The sequence below is a fragment of the Mesoplodon bidens genome (assembly GCF_964165515.1).
Source record: "Mesoplodon bidens genome assembly, chromosome: 3".
NCBI classification, from domain to species: Eukaryota; Metazoa; Chordata; class Mammalia; order Artiodactyla; family Ziphiidae; genus Mesoplodon; species Mesoplodon bidens.
Window position 1 is genome coordinate 38367506 of NC_138178.1, and position 22796 is coordinate 38390301.

At 43.2% G+C, this 22796-nt stretch overlaps 1 protein-coding gene across 2 annotated transcripts in view; it reads right to left on the reverse strand.

Annotated features, from left to right (window-relative positions):
* ABHD2 (abhydrolase domain containing 2, acylglycerol lipase) overlaps nt 1-22796 on the reverse strand; it is a 102865-nt gene that overhangs the window by 34571 nt on the left and 45498 nt on the right. For both annotated transcript variants that reach the window (XM_081227008.1, XM_081227009.1), the window contains 2 exons: nt 9506-9681; nt 6425-6592 (listed from right to left, as the gene is read on the reverse strand). In XM_081227008.1, the coding sequence (XP_081083134.1) occupies nt 6425-6592; nt 9506-9681 (344 nt within the window). The remainder of the gene's footprint in view (nt 1-6424; nt 6593-9505; nt 9682-22796) is intronic.

Here is a 22796-nt window from a genome sequence, read left to right on the forward strand (position 1 = left end):
GTGCCATGTCCCAGGGATCAGGACCCCCTTCATGTCACATCCAGTTACCCCACATGGAAGAGGCTGACTTGATTGGGTCTATTAAAAGTGAAGGGAAGGAGGGACTTCCCTGGTGGCACAGTGGTTAAGAATCCACCTGCCAATGCAGGGGACACAGGTTCAAGCCCTCGTCCGGAAAGATGCCACATGCTGCGGAGCAACTAAGCCCATGCGCCACAATTACTGAGCCTGCACTCTAGAGCCTGCGAGCCACAACTACTGGAGCCCATGTGCTCTAGGGCCTGCGTGCTGCAGCTACTGAAACCCGTGCACCTAGAGCCTGTACTCCACAACAAGAGAAGCCACCGCAATGAGAAGCCCGTGCACCGCAATGAAGCGTAGCCCCCACTCGCCGCAACCAGAGAAAGCCCGCACGCAGCAACGAAGACCCAACACAGCCAAAAAAAAAGAAAAAAAAAAAAAGTGAAGGGAAGGAGATTTAAAAGAGGCTTAAGAAACCTTTGAGACAACTGTAATATATGGGACCTGATTTAGATCCCGAATTGAGCAAACTGTAATTAAAAAGGAAAACAACAAAGAAAGAAGTTAGCTGCGGAAACTGAACTGCCATGAAGGAATACTGTTAAAGTTTTAGGTGTGATGATGGTACTGTGCTATGTTTATGTTATGGACTGAATTGTGTCCTCCCCAAATTCATATGTAGAAGTCCTAAGCCCCAGTACCTCAGAATGTGACTGTATTTGGAGACAGGGCTTCTAGAGAGGTAATTAAGTTAAAATGGGGTCATTAGGGTGGGCCCTAACCCAATATAATTGGTGTCCTTATAAGAAAAGGAGGGCTTCCCTGGTGGCGCAGTGGTTGGGAGTCTGCCTGCCAATGCAGGGGACGTGGGTTCGAGCCCTGGTCTGGGAGGATCCCGCATGCTGCGGAGCGACTGGGCCCGTGAGCCACAACTGCTGAGCCTGCGCGTCTGGAGCCTGCGCTCCGCAGCGGGAGAGGCCGCGATAGTGAGAGGCCCGCGCACCGCAATGAAGAGTGGCCCCCGCTCACCGCAGCTACAGAGAGCCCTCGCACAGAAACGAAGACCCAACACAGCTAAAAACAAATAAATAAATAAATATATATATTAAAAAAAAAAAAAAAAAAGAAAAGGAGATTAGGGCTTTCCTGGTGGTGCAGTGGTTAAGAATTCACCTGCCAATGCAGGGGACACGGGTTCGAGCCCTGGTCCAGGAAAATCCCACATGCCACGGAGCAACTAAGCCTGTGAGCCACAACTACTGAGCCTGCGCTTTAGAGCCTGTGAGCCACAGCTATTGAAGCCCGCACACCTAGAGGCTATGCTCCGCAACAAGAGAAGCCACTGCAATGAGAAGCCCGCGCACCGCAATAAAGAGTATCCCTCGCTCCCTGCAACTAGAGAAAAGCCCATGTGCAGCAACAAAGACCCAACACAGCCAAAAATAAACAAATAAATAAATTTCAAAAACAAAACAAAACAAATGGTATGGATATTTGACAAAAAAAAAGAAAAGAAAAGGAGATTAGGACACAGACAGAGACACAGACATGGACACACAGAGAGACAGCCATCTGTAAACCAAGGAGAGAAGCCTTTGCAAACCTTCCAACAGTTTGAACTTAGACTTCTAGACTCCAGAACTGTGAGAAAATACATTTTTTAAATTTAAGCCACCCAGGCTATGGTATTTTGCTTTGGTAGCCCTAGCAAACTAAAACAGTTTACAGAGAGTCCATGTACCTTAGTATCACATTGAAACAGTCACAGATGAGATGATAGGCTGTCTGGGACTTGCTCCAAAACAATCTTGGAAGGGGGATGCAGGGAAGGTGTAGTTTATGGATGAAATAAGATTGGCCAGAAGCTGAGTACTTGTTGAGGTTGAGTGATGGGTACAGAGGGGTTTATTGTGAGTTCATTTTACTATTCTCTCTACTTTTCTATACTTTGAACATTTCTGTAATAAAAAGGTAAAAGAAAAAAACTGAAGAGGAAACAAAGAATGTGTAAGACCTACATCTGTGGCTCTCAGCCCGGGGCAGGGGGAACCTTACACTCCTGGGGGCTGGCCCCTGGCCTTGGTATCTTTCAGAAGTTCCCCAGGGGAATTCTAATGTTGATAACCACTGAACTAGAAGCTCTTTATGGGAGAAATAAAGGAAGACTTGAAGGGAAGTTCCACATTCCTGGATGAGAAAACACTATAACAACGAACTTTTCCAAGTTAATTTATACAATAAAATTTTTATTCAAAAATTGTGATACAGTGTGCTAGAGTTCACCAAAATCTACTTTCCCTCTCTGGGAACAACACACCTCCCCCACCCGACTGAAGTTAGACTTGACCATGTAATGTGCTTTGGCCAATAAATTGTGACCTCTACGGGTAATGCTCCAGATGGGGGCTGCTCCATGAGCCTGGGTGCTTGAGTGAGGATGGTGATGGGACATAGGACACCCCCGGCCAAGCCAGGATGGATTTGCCATGTGAGGAAGACATAAATCTTTGTTTTTAAACCAGTGAGATTTGGGGGTTGTTTCCACAGCATAATCGAGTCCATCTTGACTGGTACAGAAACTCAACACAGAACTTGACAAAATAATTCTAAAGTTCAACTGAAAAAATAAACACGCAGAGAGACAAAAGCACACGCTGAAGAAGCAATGGGTCAGGGTGAATCCTATCAGATATTAGGCCATATCACAAAGCAACAGTAATTAAAAATGAATGATATTAGGTGTAGAAGTAAAAGTCGACAAATATATTTATACTGAAGTACAGAAAGTCCATAAATAGGCAACTAGTCAATACAGGACTAAGTGTGATGAAGATTTTTCAGTTCTAGCTTGTTAACAGTTGAGCTGCCTCACTTTACCAGTGAAAAGTAACAAACATAGGCTTTGCTCTAATGTATCAGGCCACCTTTGTTGAAGGATTGCTCCTTATTCACCAGTCCAGGGAAACATTTATTAAAAACCCATTCTTTTATTTTTATTTTTTAAAATTGCAGTATCGTTGATATATAATATTATATAAATTACAAATGTACGATATAGTGATTCACAATTTTTAAAGGTTATACTCCACTTATATTTATAAAATATTTGAAAATACTCCATGTTGTACAATATATCCTGTAGCTTTTTTTTTTTTTTTTTGGGTCATGCTGCACGGCCTGTGGGATCTTAGTTCCCCAACCAGGGATTGAACCCTCGTCCTTGGACTCCTGGACCACCAGGGAATTCCCCTTTATAGCTTATTTTATACCTAAGTATAAAATAAGAGGTTTCTACCTCTTAATCCCCTATATTGCCCCTCCCCCATTCCTTCTCTCCACTGGTAACCACTAGTTTGTTCTCTATGTCTGTGAATCTGCTTCTTTTTCGTTATATTCACTAGTTTGTTGTATTTTTTAGATTCTACATATAAGTGATATCATACACTACTTGTCTTTCTCTGTCTGACTTATTTCACTTAGCATAATGCCCTCCAAGTCCACCTGTGTTGTTGCAAGCGGCAAAATTTCATTCTTTAAAAACCCATTCTTTTAAACTAAAGTCACATCAATAGCACTTAAGGAAGCACTAACACCTTCTCTAAGCTACCAAAGACATTTTTGTTTGGATTTCAAGTGCCTTAAGTTCTGGATTTTTGACCTCAGGTCACATTTGTTTGACCTAACTAACCGATGGTTAAACAATGCACCTCAACAGTTAAAAGATGTACTGATAAACAAAAGAACTAAATAGCACAGCTAGAAATATCATCCATATCTTTAGGTACATGTCTTTCTGGAAAACTACTAAAATATAATAAACTATAGGAATTTATTTCTAAAATTCTGATGAAACAAACGGTTGACGACAACAACAAAAAAGGAAAGTTAAATTACTATGAAAGATGTGGGTGCTGAGCTCACCCTAGATGGACTCACTTCACCCCACGGATTTTCCTTTCTCAAATTCTGCTCGCCAGCCCAGATGTGCCACTCTCTTCAAAGGCAGCTGTAGGGCTGTTTATCCCACAGCCCCCATCTCTCTATTTTTGAGCTCCAACCCCTCCTCACCTTGAGGACCCGGTTCAAATGCTTTTTCTGGGAGGACCCTTCCTTCCCCGCGTGACTCCTTGCCTACGGAGACAGGCTGGATTCTCCATCCTGCTGCTGCACGCCCACCAGACGCTCTCAACTGATGCACTCATCATACTGTATTGTAATTATTATTGATATTCCCATCTTCCCCTGAAGAACACGTCTTATTTATCTGGGCCACACAGAGCATTGCTAATCTCTCACTAGCACTAACGGATCTTCAAGTATTTGAATAAGTCGAACATTTCGTAAGTGGATACTATAGGTTAGGCACTCAATTGCCTGCTAAGTCCTTAGTGACCCATATTTAATTGTAAAACTGTAACCCCCACTTTGCAGTTGAAGAACCTGGAACTGAGGTTAAGCAAACTCAAGGTAACACAGCTGGCCAGTGGCAGGGCTGGGGTAGCCTCTCTGTGACCACGTCCCACACTGAGGCGACTCGTCTCTGCTCCTTTAGCCACCAGACTCCTCGACTTGTGAGCGAGTGCCCCCCAGTCTAGTCTCCTGTCTCTACAGCTCAGCACTCTGAGGGGCGGGGGCCTGGACTGCACAGGCCTAGCTCCTCTCCTAGGATTCTGGAGGCCGGGGAGGCAAGATTCAGGCTCTTATATTGGCTATTCCACTTACAGGCTCTCTCCCTGCCCGAATTACCTAAACTCTCTGTGCTTCAGTCTCTCCATCACAATTTCACTCACTGCCTCAAGGGCTGCTATGGAGATGGAAGAGATCACATCCATGAGAAACGGCGGTACTGTGCTGGGCACACGTTAAGTGTTCTCGCTGGCATTTCTTGTCTTGTTGGCACTTCATGCTGTTAGGTAGCACTCCTGTCCCAGGACCTGCAGCCAAGCCACACTTCCCCATCCTCTACTTGTGCACCCGAATTTGTATATCCAAGTACAGGACCTTATAATTGTTCTCCATTGTTTTCATTTTTGTTAGATACTGCCTGTTTCTGCCTTTTGATCCAAACCTGTTTCTCACTTACTCACTACTCCCCATGTGCCTGCGTTATGTGTAAATCTGGAGCTTCACCTGTATCTTCAAGCTACTGACCAAACTGTTGAACAGAAGGGAGGCTGTAAAATGGGTGTCTTTAGGTGGGAGTGCACACGGAGGAGCAGTGGGATGGGAGCCCCCAGCCTGGCACAGAGCAGGTGCCCCCTGCTCACGCTTCCTTACCCACCCTCACATGCCACGAAGGGTGGAAAAAATTGGAGCAATATTACTGGAGGACAATCTGACAATATGTACAGACGTGCATAAAAAATGCTGACTCTGAAATTCTACTCCTGGAAATTTACTCCCAAGAAGACATTAAAGAGAAGAAAAAAGTTCTATGCAAAAATATTTATAGCATCATTATTTAAAATGCTGAAAAACTTTAAATAACCTAAGTGGCTACAAAGAGGAATGGTTAAATAAACTATAACAGGGTAATCACAGCAATGTGGCTCTTTAAAAAGATTAAATATAATGACTATGCATCTTTATGTTAGTGAATATAAAGTCATTTAAGTTACCATAGATATACACATTATGACTGCATCTAAATAAAAACTATGTGCACACAGATAAAAGAATGGGAGGATGAAGAAAGAGAAAATTAGTTATGGTGAGATTATAGATGTAATTTTCACTTGTTTCCCATGAATACACCTTATAATTGATGTGGTTATAAACACCACAAATGCTGGTACATATAAAGACACATATTTTAAGTGTTTATTATTTATGTGTGTTCAGTTAATCTGAAGGGAGAGTTAAATAAGATTTAAGAAGGAGCAGTCCAGAACACAGAGCCTTACCTAACAAAGGACTTCAATGAAACGCAAGAAGCATTTGTCTAAATATGAGATCCAATTCCCGTCCTCAAGCAGCCTGAAACCCACTGAGTTGTTAATGTGCCAGACTCCCTTACCACTAACATCCACATGCCTCATCACAGCGCTAGCCTGCCAGTCACAAGAGTCCTGAGGAATGAGCGTCAGGAGGGCATAGTGATGAAGGGCATTAACTTACCAGCAGGGGGCGCTGTGCAAGACCTTCCCCTGTGAGCTTTAGTTTCTGCCTCTGAGATGGGCTGAGATAGGGGTTGTTCCAGTGCCCAGCTGAGAGGCTGATGTGAGGCATAGCTTTGCAAATGCCCAGTACACGTGGGCTGCTGTTACAATTGTGTGCCCCACCAGCTCTTGCAGATGGGCACAAATTCTAAACTTAGAAAAGTAAGGCAGAAGCAGAAGTAGCAGCACACTTGGAGTGGGAACAGAAATAAGGGGTTCTCCACTTGGCTGTGCCCCAAGCTTACCGTAGGTGAACATGCGTGGCGAGGTCAGTTCAATGTTGGGCAAGGCGCCCAGGTGGTTCAGCACGGCACACCGATAGCCATTTTTCTGGGCGTAGTCAACGAAGGTGCGGATGTACTGCTTCTCGCTGTGATTGGCAATTCCAGGGCAGATGACCATGGTAACATCATCTATATGGTGGAGGAGGAGATTCCAAGATAGCCAATAAATAGTGACATGATAAATGGTCACAACTACACTTCACTGACTTAGCCAACAGTAGGAGAGAATTTAACATACATCTTGTCACTCATTTCTCTGGGAAAGAACATTTTTCCCTTCTAGCTGGAACTCTCTATAGCAGTGCTTCTCAAATTATTTGTGGTGAAGGGTCAGTTTTTAAAAGTTCCAATCCATTATGGACAGATGTTTTTGAAAAATAAAATACAATCAAAATTAATTACTAGAAAAATGAAATAATTCAAATCTCAATTTTTAAATTATTAGATTCAATGGATATAAAATTGATCTGTCAAATTCTTATACAAGTTTCCAAGCATTACTCTTAATTTCTATATGAAATTCTGTATGAATGAATGAATGGAAAAATAAAAAGCAGTGTTTGCATAGACCTCTTTGATCCAGCAATTTTACTTTCAGGTATTTATCTTACAGATACACTGTACATACACAAAACAATATATCTACAGTATAGATTGTAATACAAAAGACTGAATATAACATAAATTCTAGAAATAGGGGTCTGCTTAAATAAATTTTTGCATATCCAAATGATGAAATATTATGTAGCCCTTAAAAATAATGAGACATCTTTACATACACTGATATGGCAAGCTCTCTAATATGTATTAAGTAGAAAAAGCAAGGTGCAGAAAAGGGTTATGATATGCTACTATTTGTTGGGGGGAAAAGACATCTATGTTTATAAACGCATCCACTAGCTCTGGAATCATACACAAGAATCCTAACAGTGGGTACCACTGTTAGGGTGGGAGAGAGACTTACACTTTTACTGTATATCCTTTAGTACCTTTTGAATATTCTATCATGAGCATGAACTACCTACTTAAAAATATGAATATGTTTTTCTTTAAAAGAAAAGTGGTGTTTGGGTTATTAAATCTAATCATAAATTTTCCTTCTGAAAGTTAAGATAAAAACAATTTTAAAATTCTTACACAATATGCATAAAGAAACTTCAAATTTTTTATAAACCTTGACCTTGTAATTGCAATTCTTGGAATTCTTGGAATCTTGCCTTAAATTTTATGAGTAAGGATGCTTATCAAAGGATTATTTGAGAGCAACAAAATTATAAGCAAGCTAAATGTCCAAAAACAGAATGATTAAATTATGGTATGACCACATTGGAGACTATTAAGCAGTTGTTAGACTTTTGTTATTGAAGACTTTTAGACTTTTAACGATACGGGGAAATATTTATATTATAATTTATAATATAATGTGTAGTAATTTAAATTTTAGAAAAACTTTGCATAGAACCGAAGGTAAATGGAACAAAACGTTAACAGTGGTATGCTGGGTGTGGGATTACAGATGATTCTTTTCTTTTTTTTAAATGTTTCTACATTATCTACATTTTCTATGAGTGAGTATTTATTCCTTTTGTTGTCAGGAAGAAATCATTAAAAAGGATAAATGGCTGCTTTTCTTAGAGCGTTTCTTGGAAGCATTTCTGCCTTCCAGAACCACCTTCATCAATCCTGTCTGGGCACAGGGGTGATAGAAAGACACAGACAATCACAAAAAAGGATCAGTTTCGTCCTTTTCAACTTTCCACCTCAGTCCTAGAAGAGCAGGTTAAATTAAATTGCTTAAATTTTGTGCTTTAATAGTACAAGAAGTCAGAGCATTAGAAGCAAGGGAAAAAATATTTAACTTTTTTTAAATGGTAGAGAAATAAATATTTGAAAGATCAGCTACAAGGCTTAGAAACACAATGTGAACTCCTAATCTATTCATTTATTCACTCCTTCTGTGACTGTTTATTCGACTCTGGGGATTCCTACGTTCTAGCAGACAGATGATAAACAACTATGCAAATAAGCTCAGAGAGTGACAGGTACCATGAAGAACTAGAGCAGGAAGGTGTGATCGATTTCCTGGGAAGGAAACACTAGTTAGAGGAGTCAGGGACCATCCCTCTGAGGTGACATCGGGGCTGAGTGCTAAATGACAAAGAGGCAGTCATGTGAAGGTCTGGGACAAGCATTCCAGACAGAGGGAACATAAGCTAAGTGGTCACTAGCTACTCAGAGGTTCTAAGTGCTTTAAATAGCTGAGAGCTATATTACATTTACTGGAATTTACCCCTAAAAATTGACTGAGCTCCTGTAAAAAACTAGGTGCCTTTGAATACTACAGAACTCAAAAGACATGTCCTCTTCCAGTAGGAACAGCATTCAAAGGATGCAGCCACCTAACTCCACTTCCTCAGAAGTCCTCATTGTGAAGCTTTTTATGAATGTTTACTGTGCAGTCTGCACAGAGCAATGAGAGTTTTATCACCAGTAGAAACCGTGGTTGTTTCTGAGATATAGGTGTCCCAGACCTCTGGAAACCTAAGCAGAGGGTATATGAGAGCCTTTGTTATCTGCTGTTGTCCAACAAACAAGACCAGCTACACTGCATCTCTAAGCTTCAGTTTCCTCATCAGTAAAGTAGGGATAATAAGGCACTAACTTCTCGGGGTTGTTGTGAGGATTAAATGAGATAATAGCATACATAAAGCACTTAGAATAGTCCAGCTTCTGTTGCTGTCATCAAACCAGAGGCCTGGTCCTGGGCTCCAAGTTCTTATACCAAGCTTTTCTATTTCACAAGAGGACTAAAAAACTGTATTCAACAATGCTTTCTGAAGAGCCCTACAGGGCGCCCGGCAAACACACGGTGGAGCCAGTCCTTGCCGGTTGCTCCTAAGTGATGCACCTCAGCAGACTTCCTACAGGACCCTGGATGCGATGGTAAGTATCAATGGCTCGAGCATTTATATCGAAGCTCCCTCACAGACTACTTCCCCTTCCCTGAGTGATGGCCCAATCATATGACCTAAGCTAGCTTACCTCCCACACAGTGCTCAGCCAAGGGCTCAAAGAGGTCAAAGGTCGAAGTGGCTCCGTCAGACATGGTGATGAACTTCCGGTGCCCATACGGGTGTGGTGACCTCACCCTTCCCATCTTCCCATACAAGGCTGTTTGGATGTGTCCACTTTTCCCCCAGATCAAAGGTGGAATATATCTAAGAAAGAAGCAGAGGAGAGGTCAATTTTCCCACACTCCTTGAATAATGCTCTAAAAAAACTTTGGAGCAAGAGCTTTTCAACCTCTTTTTTTTTTTCCTGACAAATTCTGTACACTAAGCACAAATATGAGATTTTTTAAACCTTATATCCATGCCATGATTTACCTCCTTTCCCCATTTATGCATCAGATTAGCTTTAGAAATCAACCAGGACATGCTTATATAGACAGGATTTCAAATTTGAGGTGTTAATTAATTCAACACGGGTTATTTCCATAATGTAGAATAGAAAGAAAGCAACTAATACATTTTGAACACATGCTACTTGACAGGGTTAGCCTCATTATCAAATGAGCTAATGTATATAAAATAGCTAGCACGGCACCTAAGCACACTAAATGCTCACTTCTTTGCCTTCCCCCAATAAGGCAGGCCACAGCTGCAGGGGTTACCCCATGAACCAAACCTGCTGCCTTGTTAAACTGCGAAGGGCTGCAAAGCCTCCTAAGAGTCTGTTGAGTGCCTTGTGCATGTATGTTTGTGTGTGTGTGTGTGTGTGTGCTGGGGGGCACATTGTATGCTCTGGAGAATGTGCTAGAAGGGCAGAGCAATGTAAATATTTGTTGGATTAATGAAGGATAAAGTCTTGTTAGCATAAGCAAGGCATGATACCACCCTAACAACTGTCTTTCGTGAAAACTCAGTGACTCTGGTCCTTGGTAGGAAGTGCAAAAATCACAACCTGGTTAATCAATGGGAAAACAAGGTGTTCCAAGTTATAATTAAGAAATGATTATAGTTCACAACCACAGGGCAAGATGATCCCATTTACTGAAACTGCTATCGGTTTCTCTTCTTCAGCTTTGAGCCCAAGCTTGATGCATGAGCAGGATTTGTGTTCCGTATTAAACTAGAGACATATAATATAAAATGGTAATGACATCAATCCTTCACCTCTGTAGTGTATCACAGTGGTGAACATTTTATTAAGAATTTACCTTGGGGCTTCCCTGGTGGCGCAGTGGTTGAGAATCTGCCTGCTAATGCAGGGGACACGGGTTTGAGCCCTGGTCTGGGAGGATCCCACATGCCGCGGAGCAACTAGGCCTGTGAGTCACAACTACTGAGCCTGCGCGCCACAACTACTGAGCCTGCGCGTCTGGAGCCTGTGTTCCGCAACAAGAGAGGCCACGATAGTGAGAGGCCCGCGCACTGCGATGAAGAGTGGCCCCTGCTTGCCACAACTAGAGAAAGCCCTCGCACAGAAATGAAGACCCAACACAGCAAAAATAAATAAATTAATTAAAAAAAAAAAAAAAAAAAAAAAAAAAGAATTTACCTTAACCTGCTTGCCGATTTGTGCCTATCATTTCTATCAGACCAGATGATCCCAGACCCTCTTTTTAAATTAAACCAGATTTACTCTCTGTTTTTGGCAATTCATTAAATCTACACAAATTTAAGAGAAGGGAAACCATCACCTTAAGCAAGCCAGTTCCCAGATAAGCTTCCTCTCTGGGGGCAGGGAGGAGAAGGAGGAGTATTTTTTTTGTTTTTTTGTTTTTGCGGTACGCGGGCCTCTCACTGCTGTGGCCTCTCCCGCTGCGGAGCACAGGCTCCGGACGTGCAGGTCCAGTGGCCATGGCTCACGGGCCCAGCCGCTCCGCGGCATGCGGGATCTTCCTGGACAGGGGCACGAACCCGTGTCCCCTGCATCGGCAGGCGGACTCTCAACCACTGCGCCACCAGGGAAGCCCTTCACTCTACTTTTTCAAAATTTTCTTGGCAGACTTTTGGCATTTTAGTTTCCAGATGAACTACAGGATTAGCTTGTTCTATGAAAAATCTGGGATTTTTAAATTGGAAACACACCAAACATACACCACTTTGGGAAGAATTGACATCTTTACAGTTTTGACTTGTCCCATTCAAAAACATGGTGTGAGGGGCTTCCCTGGTGGTCCAGTGGTTAAGACCCCACGCTTCCAATGCAGGGTTTGATCCCTGGTTGGAGAACTAAGATCCCACATGCCACACAGCACGGCCAAAAGATAAAAAAACAAACATGGGGGCTTCCCTGGTGGCGCAGTGGTTGAGAGTCCGCCTGCCGATGCAGGGGACACGGGTTCGTGCCCCGGTCTGGGAGGATCCCACATGCCGCGGAGCGGCTGGGCCCACGAGCCATGGCCGCTGAGCCTGCGCGTCCGGAGCCTGTGCTCCGCAACAGGAGAGGCCACAACGGTGAGAGGCCCGCGTACCGCAAAAAAAAAAAAAAAAAACCCAGAAAACCAAACATGGTGTATCTCTCCATTATTCAGGTATTTATGTCCTATAGTAAAACTTTATGTCTTGCTTCACGTTTCAATACTCATTTTTTACTACACTAATTTGCATGCATTTCTACATTTTAAAAAGCTATTCTTAGAGTTAGCATCTGGGCATGTTTTATTCCCGACTCCCAGAAAGCAGAAGTGCTGTCTTCTACTTCTTTACTTATCTAGATAGTATTTTGTCCAATGTCATGCTGTGGTCAGTGGTTAATGAATCCTGTTACTAAGAAAGAAGCTAGAAGACCACAACAAAATCTAGAGGCCAGCATGTCTTTATCTTCCGAACCTACTTAAAATCAACATCTGGCTATGTTAACGGAATTGCCCAAAGGGAAAGACCACAAGGGAAAATCTGGACCTCCCTCCCTCCCACATCCCTCCAGACACGCGTGCGCACACACACACACACACACGCGCGCTGCCTTTGGGCAGATGGAGTTCACATGAGCAAGGACAGATGGTTGATGGTCTGTTTATAAGACAGTTGAAAAAAAAGCCGACTAATGCTCATCTTTGCCCTAAATCTGTGGGTGACCATTTCTTCCTTATGGGACTTGGGTCCCTTGGTTGTAGATCAAACCACTTTATAGCTATGGGACCCAGACTTAGCCGTTATTCCCTTTGATCCTCTCCAGTACCTCTCTACCAAATCGGCCCAAGGCCTGGCACACAGTAGGTGTTTAGGATATGTTGTCTGAGGTTGAGCCCCCCGCCGACTCCCAGCAAGTCCTTCCCAGTGAACCAAATGCCCATCAGCCGCTACTCCTTGGCATTTTAAATTTGTATCAAACAGGCTGCTTTGGTTAAAGCAACAAAACCCAACTCCGACTAACTTAACTCCTCTTATATTACAAGGATGCTGGAGTGCTCACCAAATGGACAAGGGTCTGGAGAACCAGGCTTGAAGAGCACAGGATCCAGGAAGGAAACCAGGGGGCTGCTCTAGCGATGTGCTTTTTACACAGTCAGCAACATCACTGCCCCCCACCCACCTGGAAAGAGTCAATATCCCCGGAGTGAGGTGTCTAGAAGCAGGGGATTTCAGAGTGGGTGGGCAGGGCACCTTGATTTGCTACCTACATGCAATGGGAGAGAGGAACTTTCCCAAAAGGAAATTTGTGTGCCCCTGGAGAGGAGGAATGGATGCTGGGCAGCAGGAGAGTGACAAATGCCCCCTACAAGTTTTTTAGCTGGACATGTCTTTGGTTCAAAAGGCTTTTTCAGTGCCCCTGACATTCCACAGCCCCCATCAAATCACAGTATTCCCTCTAGTTCTTCCAAAGTCTCCTCTTTCTTTCTGTCACTGTTCCCTGAAACCTGGTCCCAACTCTTAGTATTTCACATCGTTCTCAAATGTATCTATTAATACTTTAAAGCCTCTTCAGAAAAGCTTCACCTATAATACAACATAGATCAGAAATAGGCAACCTACTTGCTCAAGCGTTGTTTTTTTTTTCCTCACACACCCATCTTTCTAAAAGCTAATTTCATAAGAAAAGAAAAAAAAGAGTTTGTGTTATTTTCTTTAAAGGAGACATCTAGCAAAGTAGAGTTTTTATGACTCCTGGTCAATGATCTTTATTGGTCTTAGAGTAGAATAGGACATTTTACGCAGCCCATCATTTTGCCCCCACTATCTTTGTGAGTTAAAATTCACATAACATGGAATTAACCGTCTTAAAGTATACAATTCAGTGCCATTTAGTATATTAACAACATTGTGCAATCATCACCTTTACCTAGTTTCAGAACATTTCATCACTCCACAAGGAAACCCTATATGCGTTAAGCAATCACTCTCCATTCTCCCCTTCCCCCAGCCCTGGGCAACCATTCATCTGCTTTGTCTCTATGGATTTACATATTTGGGATATTTCATGTAAATGGAATCATACAACGTGTGACTTTTTGTCTTGTGATTTTTCACCTACATTACGTTTTTGAGGTTAATTCATGTTGTAGCCTGTGTCATTACTTCATTCCTTTTTATTTCATTTCATGGATATACCACATTTTGTTTATCCATTCATTTGTTGATGAACACTTGGATTGCTTCCACCTTGTGGCTATTATGAAGAGTGCTGATATGAACACTTGTGTACCAGTTTTTGATTGAATACCTGTTTCTAAATCTTTTGGGTATATACCAAGGAGTAGTATTTCTGGGTCATCTGGTAATTCCATGCTGAACTTTTTGAGGAACCTCCAAACAGTTTTCCATAGCAGCTGAAACATTTTACATTCCCACCAACAACGTACAAGGGTTCCAATTTCTCCACATCCTTGCCAACACCTGTTATTTTCCATTAGAAGAATTATTACTGCTGTCCTAGTGGGTATGAAGCGGCATCTCTTGTGGTTTGATCTGCATTTCCCTAATAATTAATGACATTGAACAGCCCTACCATTTTGACTCTAGGCTATTTTCTTCCACTCTATCTCTACTTCTATCTCTGTCTGTGATACTGATCACAATTTAAAAGATGAACCAGTTGATAAATAAATGTATACTGGACGTCCCTGGTGGCACAGTGGTTAAGAATCCACCTGCCAATGCAGGGGACATGGGTTCGAACCCTGGTCCAGGAAGATCCCACATGCTGCGGAGCAGCTAAACCCATCCGCCACTACTGAGCCTGTGTGCCACAACTACTGAAGCCCGCGCGCCTAGAGCCCAAGCTCCGCAACAAGAGAAGCCACTGCAATGAGAAGCTCGTGCACAGCAATGAATAGTAGCCCTCGCTCGCCGAAACTAGAGAAAGCCCACGCGCAGCAACAAAGACCCAAGGCAGTTATAAATAAATAAATAAAATTTAAAAAGTAAATAAATAAAATAAAATAAATGTACACTATTAGCCTCCTGTTCACAACGGCTACTACTATTCGAAAGAATCGAATCAGAATAAAATTGGTAACAGTTAAAACGGCATGTGGTATAATCTAGTATTGCCTAAATTTTGACAAAAGAATCCAGTTTTCATAAAAGCATTTAGACTTGCAAAGTTTAACCTAGAGAATTGGTCTTGATGAAAAGGAGAGCCATAAGAGAACTTTCTACGGTCAGTAACATACAATACGATCAAAAACTGATTCCAAGCTTTGTAGCAAAAGTTAAATGGAAAATAAACCTGATGAAGATAAAATTTAACTGTATTATATTAAAAAAATCAACACGGAATCAAATTGGCTCAGTAGAATTTGTTCCTGAAAATAGTCTAAAACTCTTTAATGTTAGCACAACTCTAATGAAGATACTTGTATTTAAAACGTCCTTGGGTTCAACCTCTCCTGAGCCTTCTCCCAATGGGAGTGCAGGTGGTTAGAATTCAACTAGAGGTCCTCCTTCCCAGGCCAATCCAGACAAAAGACTGGGGACCAAGAAAGAAGGTGATATGAACTGAAAAGGAACCATGTGGAAGAGAAGATGCCCAGTGCAGGGTCCACTCAGGGGCTGTGGAGATCCGTGGGAGTCATCTGAGAAGTCTTGCTTCTCCTCTTTCACAAGGAAGTAATAGGGCTCAGGATTTCACAGAGAAAAAGGAAACAGGAGGGAAGGGTTACCATGCTCTAATTATCTGCAAGAATGAGTTGAGATACATGTGAAGACAAAGGCCGCTGGAACCTTACTAGAGCAAAGAAATATCACCTGGACTGAAACCTAGGGCCTCTCCCTTCGTGACTTTGGGCACATTACAGATGTTCCCCAAGCCCTTTACCAAAGGAAGTCAGGAGCATCTGAGGTACTAGTCATGGTTCCATCACCATGATTTATTTACCTCCTTCGTTGAACACAGAACATTTTATTTACTTATAGCACTTCACAATTTTTCAAAGTCCTTTCTGTATGGGATTTCATTTGCTTTTTTAAAAAACTATTTATTTTTATTTTTTAAATTAATTAAAATTTTAAATTAAAGTATAGTTGATTTACAATGTTGTGTTAGTTTCTGGTGTACAGCAAAGCGATTCAGTTATATACATATATACATACTCTGTTTCAGATTTGTTTCCATTATGGTTTATTATAGGATATTGAAGACAGCTCCCTGTGCTATACAGTAAGACCTTGTTGCTTTCATTTGCCTTTGATAACAAGTTTATGAAATGGGCAGCTGTTGTCAACCATGGGGACCCTGTGGCCCAGAGAGTGAAAGGCTTGGCCATGGTCACTTGTCACTCTGCTAATCAAGGGCAGAGAGAGTTAGGACTTCAACTGAGGCCTTGACCACTGCATCCAGTGCTTGTTTGAATGATAAAATAGGCGTGATGAGGAAAATAGATGCTTTCATTTTGGAGACTCCTATGACTCTATTAGTCGTCCTTTAAAAATATTAGTTACCTAGAACCAGTGTAAATGAGGCTTAACGTATCTTAAATAGTCAACGGCCAGCCTCTAGCTTTAAAAATACGTCAAATTAGCAAATGTGTATTCCAGAGTTGTCTGTTTTTAAGGCTATGGCTGACCAGGGGCTTCTCAGCAACACGGGGAGCCCTGGGAGGTTACTCCTGATACAAATCTGCTGTTGAGTTGGAAGTTGGCAACACACAGGAGAAAGGACACTCAGACCACGACCTGGGCCTCCAGCAAGCACAATAGTCATGACAAAGGGGTCATTCGGGAGTTACCCCTTCTCCTGTTTTAACCTTGCTCTCTCCTCCTCAGGGTCATTCTGTTAGTGTAGTGGTGCCACGTTTCACCCGTAGCCTGATCCTCAAGTTAAAAGGTCAAGCTATCAACTATAGTCAAATCACCCCCCAGAACACCCTTCAGGAAGGAACACACTGTCTGTAAGCGGAGCCCAGGTAGCTCTTGTCCAGTGCTGGGCAGATGGCTGGGACTGCACTAACACAGATGGCACTGGTGGCCTGAGGTTAGGGCTGTGTTGTGAAATAAAAACCCCCAAATCTTTGACTTCCCTGGTGGCACAGTGGTTAAGAATCCGCCTGCCAATGCTGGGGACAAGGGTTCGATCCCTGGTCCAGGAAGATCCCACATGCCACGGAGCAACTAAGCCTGTGCACCACAACTACTGAGCCCATGTGCCACAACTACTGAAGCCCATGTGCTCTAGGGCCTGCGTGCCGCAACTACTGAGCCTGTGTGCTGCAAATACTGAAGCCCGTGCACCTAGAGCCCGTGCTCCGCAACAAGAGAAGCCACCGCAATGAGAAGCCTGCGCACCGCAACGAAGAGTAGCCCCCACTCGCCGCAACTAGAGAAAGCCCGCACACAGCAACGAAGACCCAACGCAGCCAAAAATAAATAAAGTAAAATAAATAAATTTTTAAAAAACCCCTCAAATCTTTAAATGAGAGGATGCAGCACGATGCTCCCTCTCGCAGGAGAGGCACACAGGCCCTGGCACTACCAGCGGGGATGTGAGGTTCCTAGCTCACACACCATGGGGCCTGCACTTGTCTGAGTGGAGAGGCCGGTTGAGGGGCCAGCACAAAGGAAGTGTGTGTGTGTGTGTGTGTGTGTGTGTGTCTTTCTTGGTGTAAAGACTTGGATCTATACAAGTTAAGTCACATATGATACAACTCCACTGAAGACTAGAAAGAATATCAGGATAATAATTAAATATTGTAATGTTAAAAAAAGTAGTAATTTAATTTATCCCTGGCCTAAATTCCAGGCCCTGGGCAGAAGAAGGAACACCCAGTGCAGAGCCATCTGTCTGCAGGATTCCCCCAGACATCCACAGCTACCTCCGGGATTCACCTAGAACTCACTCTTGAGGTTTAGTAGGTCATCCAGCGAAATGAGCAGCCACCTTCTCAAGGGCTGGTGACTTTCGAATGTCAGCGTCTGGGAACTCAGCACTTGACTGGAAGCCCAACCAGCCCATGGCCCTGACTTTGTTCCCAACACAGAGGTTCGCTCCAGAGACACGGGTCTGCCCTCGGCTTCCCTCTCCTTCAGCAAAGCCCAAGCCCAAGGGACACTTCAGTGATGGGGCAGAAAGCAGAGGGGTCACATCATCCTGGAAAGCCCTCCCAAGGGAAAAGCGCCCTTTGCGTCGGCCCCACAGAGCACTGCCTCACAGCTGCTCCTGTTTCTCTCCTGAGAACCTCACTTTCAAGTGGCTGATAATGTCTTTCCCTGGGTTTGAGCCAAGACGCCGGCCAAGGGTCAGAGCAGGTGCTGGGACTCTTTAGGAGACAAGGGCTCAGGACATTTCCTCAGCTTCCCCAGAGAATGCCCTTCTCAGCAGGCCCTCCACTCTGCTCAAAGCACAGCCTCAGGTAAAGAAAAACAAATTTTCCATTTCAGGAAAAATATTTGTCCACTGAGAAGAGATTTACTCAGACCAAGAGATTTGTTTGGAGAGTGACCACATGGACGAGGAATGCCTCTAGGAACACGTGGCTGGCATCTGGGACCAAACCAGAGACATTATCGGGACTGGGCTGGCCTCTGCCTATGTTTTCTTTTGGCTCTTACATGTTGAGTCAATCAAATTCAGAGATTAGCGAGACACAGTGCCTGACCTTGTAGGGTTCACAACCTGGGGGTGGAAGCGCATGAGGGGAACACAGACAACTACTGTCACAGAGAGGAGGAGTGGGCAATGGGGGCAGAAAGGCAGGATGGGAGGATGGTATGGGGAGACAATCACGAGGCTGAGAAGCACCGGTTTAACTCAGTACATGATGGGGAGTGTTAAGGACTGAATGTTTGTGTCCCCCCAACATCCACATATTGAAGCCCTACCCGCCACCCTGCATGTGATGATATTTCGAGGTGGGATCTTTGGGACATAATCAGGCTTAGAAGAAGTCATGAGGGTGGAGCCCCCGTGATGGGACTGGTGCCCTTATAAGAAGAAGATGAGAGACCAGAGCTCTCTCTTTCTCTCTCTCTCTCCACCATGCAAGGACACAGTGAGAAGGTGGCCATCTGCAAAGCCAGGAAGAGGGCCCTCACCAGGAAACAAACCTGCTAGCACCTTGATCTTAGACTTTCCAGCCTCTGGAACTTTGAAAAATAAGTATCTGTTGTTTAAGCATCCCAGTCTACTGTATTTTGTTATAGCAGCCTGAGCTGACTAAGATGGGAGTCTAAGGTTCTCAGAGTGGGCAAGTTTCTGAGCATCCAACCTCTGAGTCAAGGACTGGGCTGGTCACATCTCTCAATCTTCACAATACCTCTGAGCGACGATATCTCCCCCCACTTTACAGATGAGAAAAGTAGAGTCTTGACTTGCTTGATATCACAAAGTCAGGATTAGAGGACAGATCTCTGATGTCTGTCCAGAGCTTTTCTTACCACGCCACACTCGAGACTCATCAACTCCCTCAACTACAAGTTAGAACAACAATTAAACATTTTTGTGCCTGCTCTTTTCTGTCTGATCAACTGGCAGAATGTTATATTAAATCATGTTTTTCCAAATTGATAATTGAATTTGTTGGAACTTCTCTTTGGTGTTCTTCACATACATTAAACAAAAAAACATTTCTTTGATTTTACATGTTTTTCACAACTGTAACCATCTTCTTTAGATTAGTGAAGTTTTTTTCTGCAGGAGATCCATCTGGAGGGTAATTAATTTGCATATTCACATTGATTATTTCAAGATGGGGCCAGAATGTTAACTCATACTGAATAGCTCCCCAAAGATAATGAGACCCAGAAGAGTGATCATAAAGAGGCTAGAGGTACTTCTGGAAAGGCAAGAGATGTCTGGTTTGGGGAAGCATTTTTACCTACTTTAATGAGTGAGAATAAATTAATCAGGACAAGGATCAGTGGGGCAGGGGGTTGGGGTGGGGGGAACACTGGGAACAGAGCTTTGTGGCAGCTCTGGAAGTCAGAAAATTAACTTCTGCCTTCGTGTGTGTGTGTGTGTGTGTGTGTGTGTGTGTGTGTGGACAAGCCTGTGTCCCCACAGAGGAGGTGAGGAAGCAGGGAAGGGGCAGAACTCTTTAGAGTTAGGGGGACAGTTTGTAGATACTTATCCTGGATCCTGAACTGCCAGAGCCTCCCCTTCATAGACCTTGAACCCAGGACTCTTGCTGCTCCTACCAAGATCCCTTTGGTTCCCTTCATGGCCTCTCTTCCCCTATCCAGCCTGGTTGGCCTGAAGCCAGCTGGTCTTTTGTGTGCCTACAACACTGGGCCTCACCCTTCTCCACTAGGACACAGCCCCCTGGAAGCCCCTTCTTTGCAGGAGGCCCAGATGTGGAGGCGACCCTGCACCACATGACACCAATCCTGCTGGGGAGGCAAGGCTGAGGCTGGGAAAGGACTTCATCATTTTAGCTTTGGAAACAAACATCTTGGGCCTTTTATCTCAAAATGTCAAGTGGCATATTCAGCTTCCCCAACACCCATTAATAGGCTCATCAGAAATACGATTTGGGGGATTTCCCTGGCGGTCCAGTGGTTAAGGACTCGCCTTCCAATGCAGGGGGTACGGGTTCGATCCCTGGCTAGGGAGCTAAGATCCCACGTGCCTCGCAGCCAAAAAACTAAAACATAAAAGAGAAGCAATACTGTAACAAATTCAATAAAGACTGTAAAAATGGTCCACATCAAAAAAAAAAAAAAAGAAAAAGAAAGAAAGAAATACGCTTTGAGCACAGCATTTTCCCCACTGGGGGCAAATAGTTCTTCCCCACTGGGGGCAAAAACAGTTCTTCACAGCTGTCACACATTACATTTTCAAAACTGCTGTTGTTAGATGCTCTATTCCTGAATTGCAGGATGATGCACAGGAAAATTCCAGTGCAGAGAGGGTTGTTTCTGCCTGAAATGACCAAAAGTGGCCTAAGGAAATGAGAGAAATCAGCTTCTATTCCTGAGACTGGTTTCTAAATAAATACAGGACACTGGCCCATCTACGACCCATTGTGTACCTTGTGCAAGCCATGAAACGCGTATGTTAGCAAGAACAAGTATATGAGTGACAATAAAACCACTTAAAAAGAAACCACACATTTTTTTGCTCTGAGGAAAAATAAACTCAATTTTAAAGTTCAAAGAAAACCAGTTAAAACCCCTCAGAACTGCATTCATACGTTAAAGGTCTCTGATCCCATTAACTTCCTGCATATTTTTTTGTTTGTTTGTTTTTTGGCCGCACCATGAAGCATGCAGGATCTTAGTTCCCTGACCAGGGATTGAACCCGCGCCCCTTGCAGTGGAAGCGTGGAGTCTTAACCACTGGACCACCAGAGAAGTCCCAATCTTCCTGCACATTTAGCTCTGGTCACAGTACTCTGTATACAGAAGGGAGGAAGCACAGTCCTCTCTCCTCATGTATATCTCAACCTGGTTTGGACACTATGCTCTAAGTGGGCTCGTAGTTTATTACGAGGCTCCAGGGTTCCACCGACAAATACCATACATTAAAGAACTAGTCCTGCAAAGACCCAGTCAAATATTAGTTACCTAACTAGGGGACTACATCGCAGCTCCTGGAGTCTGGCACTCAAGATGCTAAACTGTTCCCCCGCCTCACCTTTCTTATCGCTAAATCATGGATTTGAAAAAACTGCCTCTGCTGACCAGACAGGGCGCATGGTGATGCACAGCACACAGAATACCTTCGTTTTGTCCCTGTCTCCCCTCTCAGCCCTCTCCTGTCTAGAGGACACGCAGAGAAATGTCAGTGGTCTGCTCTTTGCCCAACCCTTTTTGGCCACGTCTCAGGCCAAGATCACCTCAAAAATCTATTCCAGGGCTAGGCAGGAAGATAAGAGCTGAAATATCACATCGTATCTGCTACTGTTCCTAGTGTGGGAGGAACTGGAATAGCTACATGTGAGGTTCCTGGATTATCTACGTGGAATGCCCCTTTTAAGAACACTTTAATCAAGAGATTACTGTAAGAATTAAAATGTTAGCATTCAACATGGGCACATATCTTGCCTTTCTTTGATATGCAGAAAAATAATTCACAAAATGGCAAACAATGACGTTAGAAAAAAGATGTGTTCTTAGAATAGTTAATTAAAAACATGCTTCTATTGTCAGTAATTATATATCTCCTTACTACTGCCCCACACTCAAAACCTGGCTCTGTTCTTGTTCCCAGGGAGTTCACAGTCATGGGAAGGGGATCAGAAGGAAAGTGGATAAAGCTCTTTAGGGCTCAGAAGACTGGAACAAACGAGCTTGCGTTGGAAAACTCAGCCTCGCAAATATGCCAGTTCTCCCTAAATTATCTATAAATGTCACAGAGACACAGTAAAAATAACAGGATTTTTATATTTGGAATTAAACAAGCATTCTAAAGTTCATATGGAAAAACGAACGAGCTGTAATAGTCAAGGAAATTATGAAAAAGAAGATAGTGAGGGGTAGCAGCACCAACCCCACTGCCCAGAGTAAAACATATTAAAAAGCTACAAATCTGCTTAATGGTATATATTCAGGATTATCACCAGAATGGAACAGACTGGAAATATGTCTAAATGCATCCAGGAAACTTAGCAGGAGAAAAAGGTGGTGTTTCAATAAATGGGGTAAAGATGACTTGTTCAATAAGTGGCGTTGGGCAAAGGGTAGCCATCTAGAAAAAAATGAAGTCGGAGCTACACTTCACACCAGGACAAATTCCAGAGAGATTCAACATTTCAAAGTAAAAAATGAAAGCATATATGTGCCAAAAGAAAGTTTGGTGTTTTTTAAAAATAATTGTACAATGAAGAAGACCTTTCAAAGGAAAACAGAAATCCCAGAAGCCAAAAGAAACGATCCAACGATTTGACTATGCAAACGTTTAAAAAAAATTCTGCATGGCAAATACCACCATGAGCAAAGTCACAAGACAA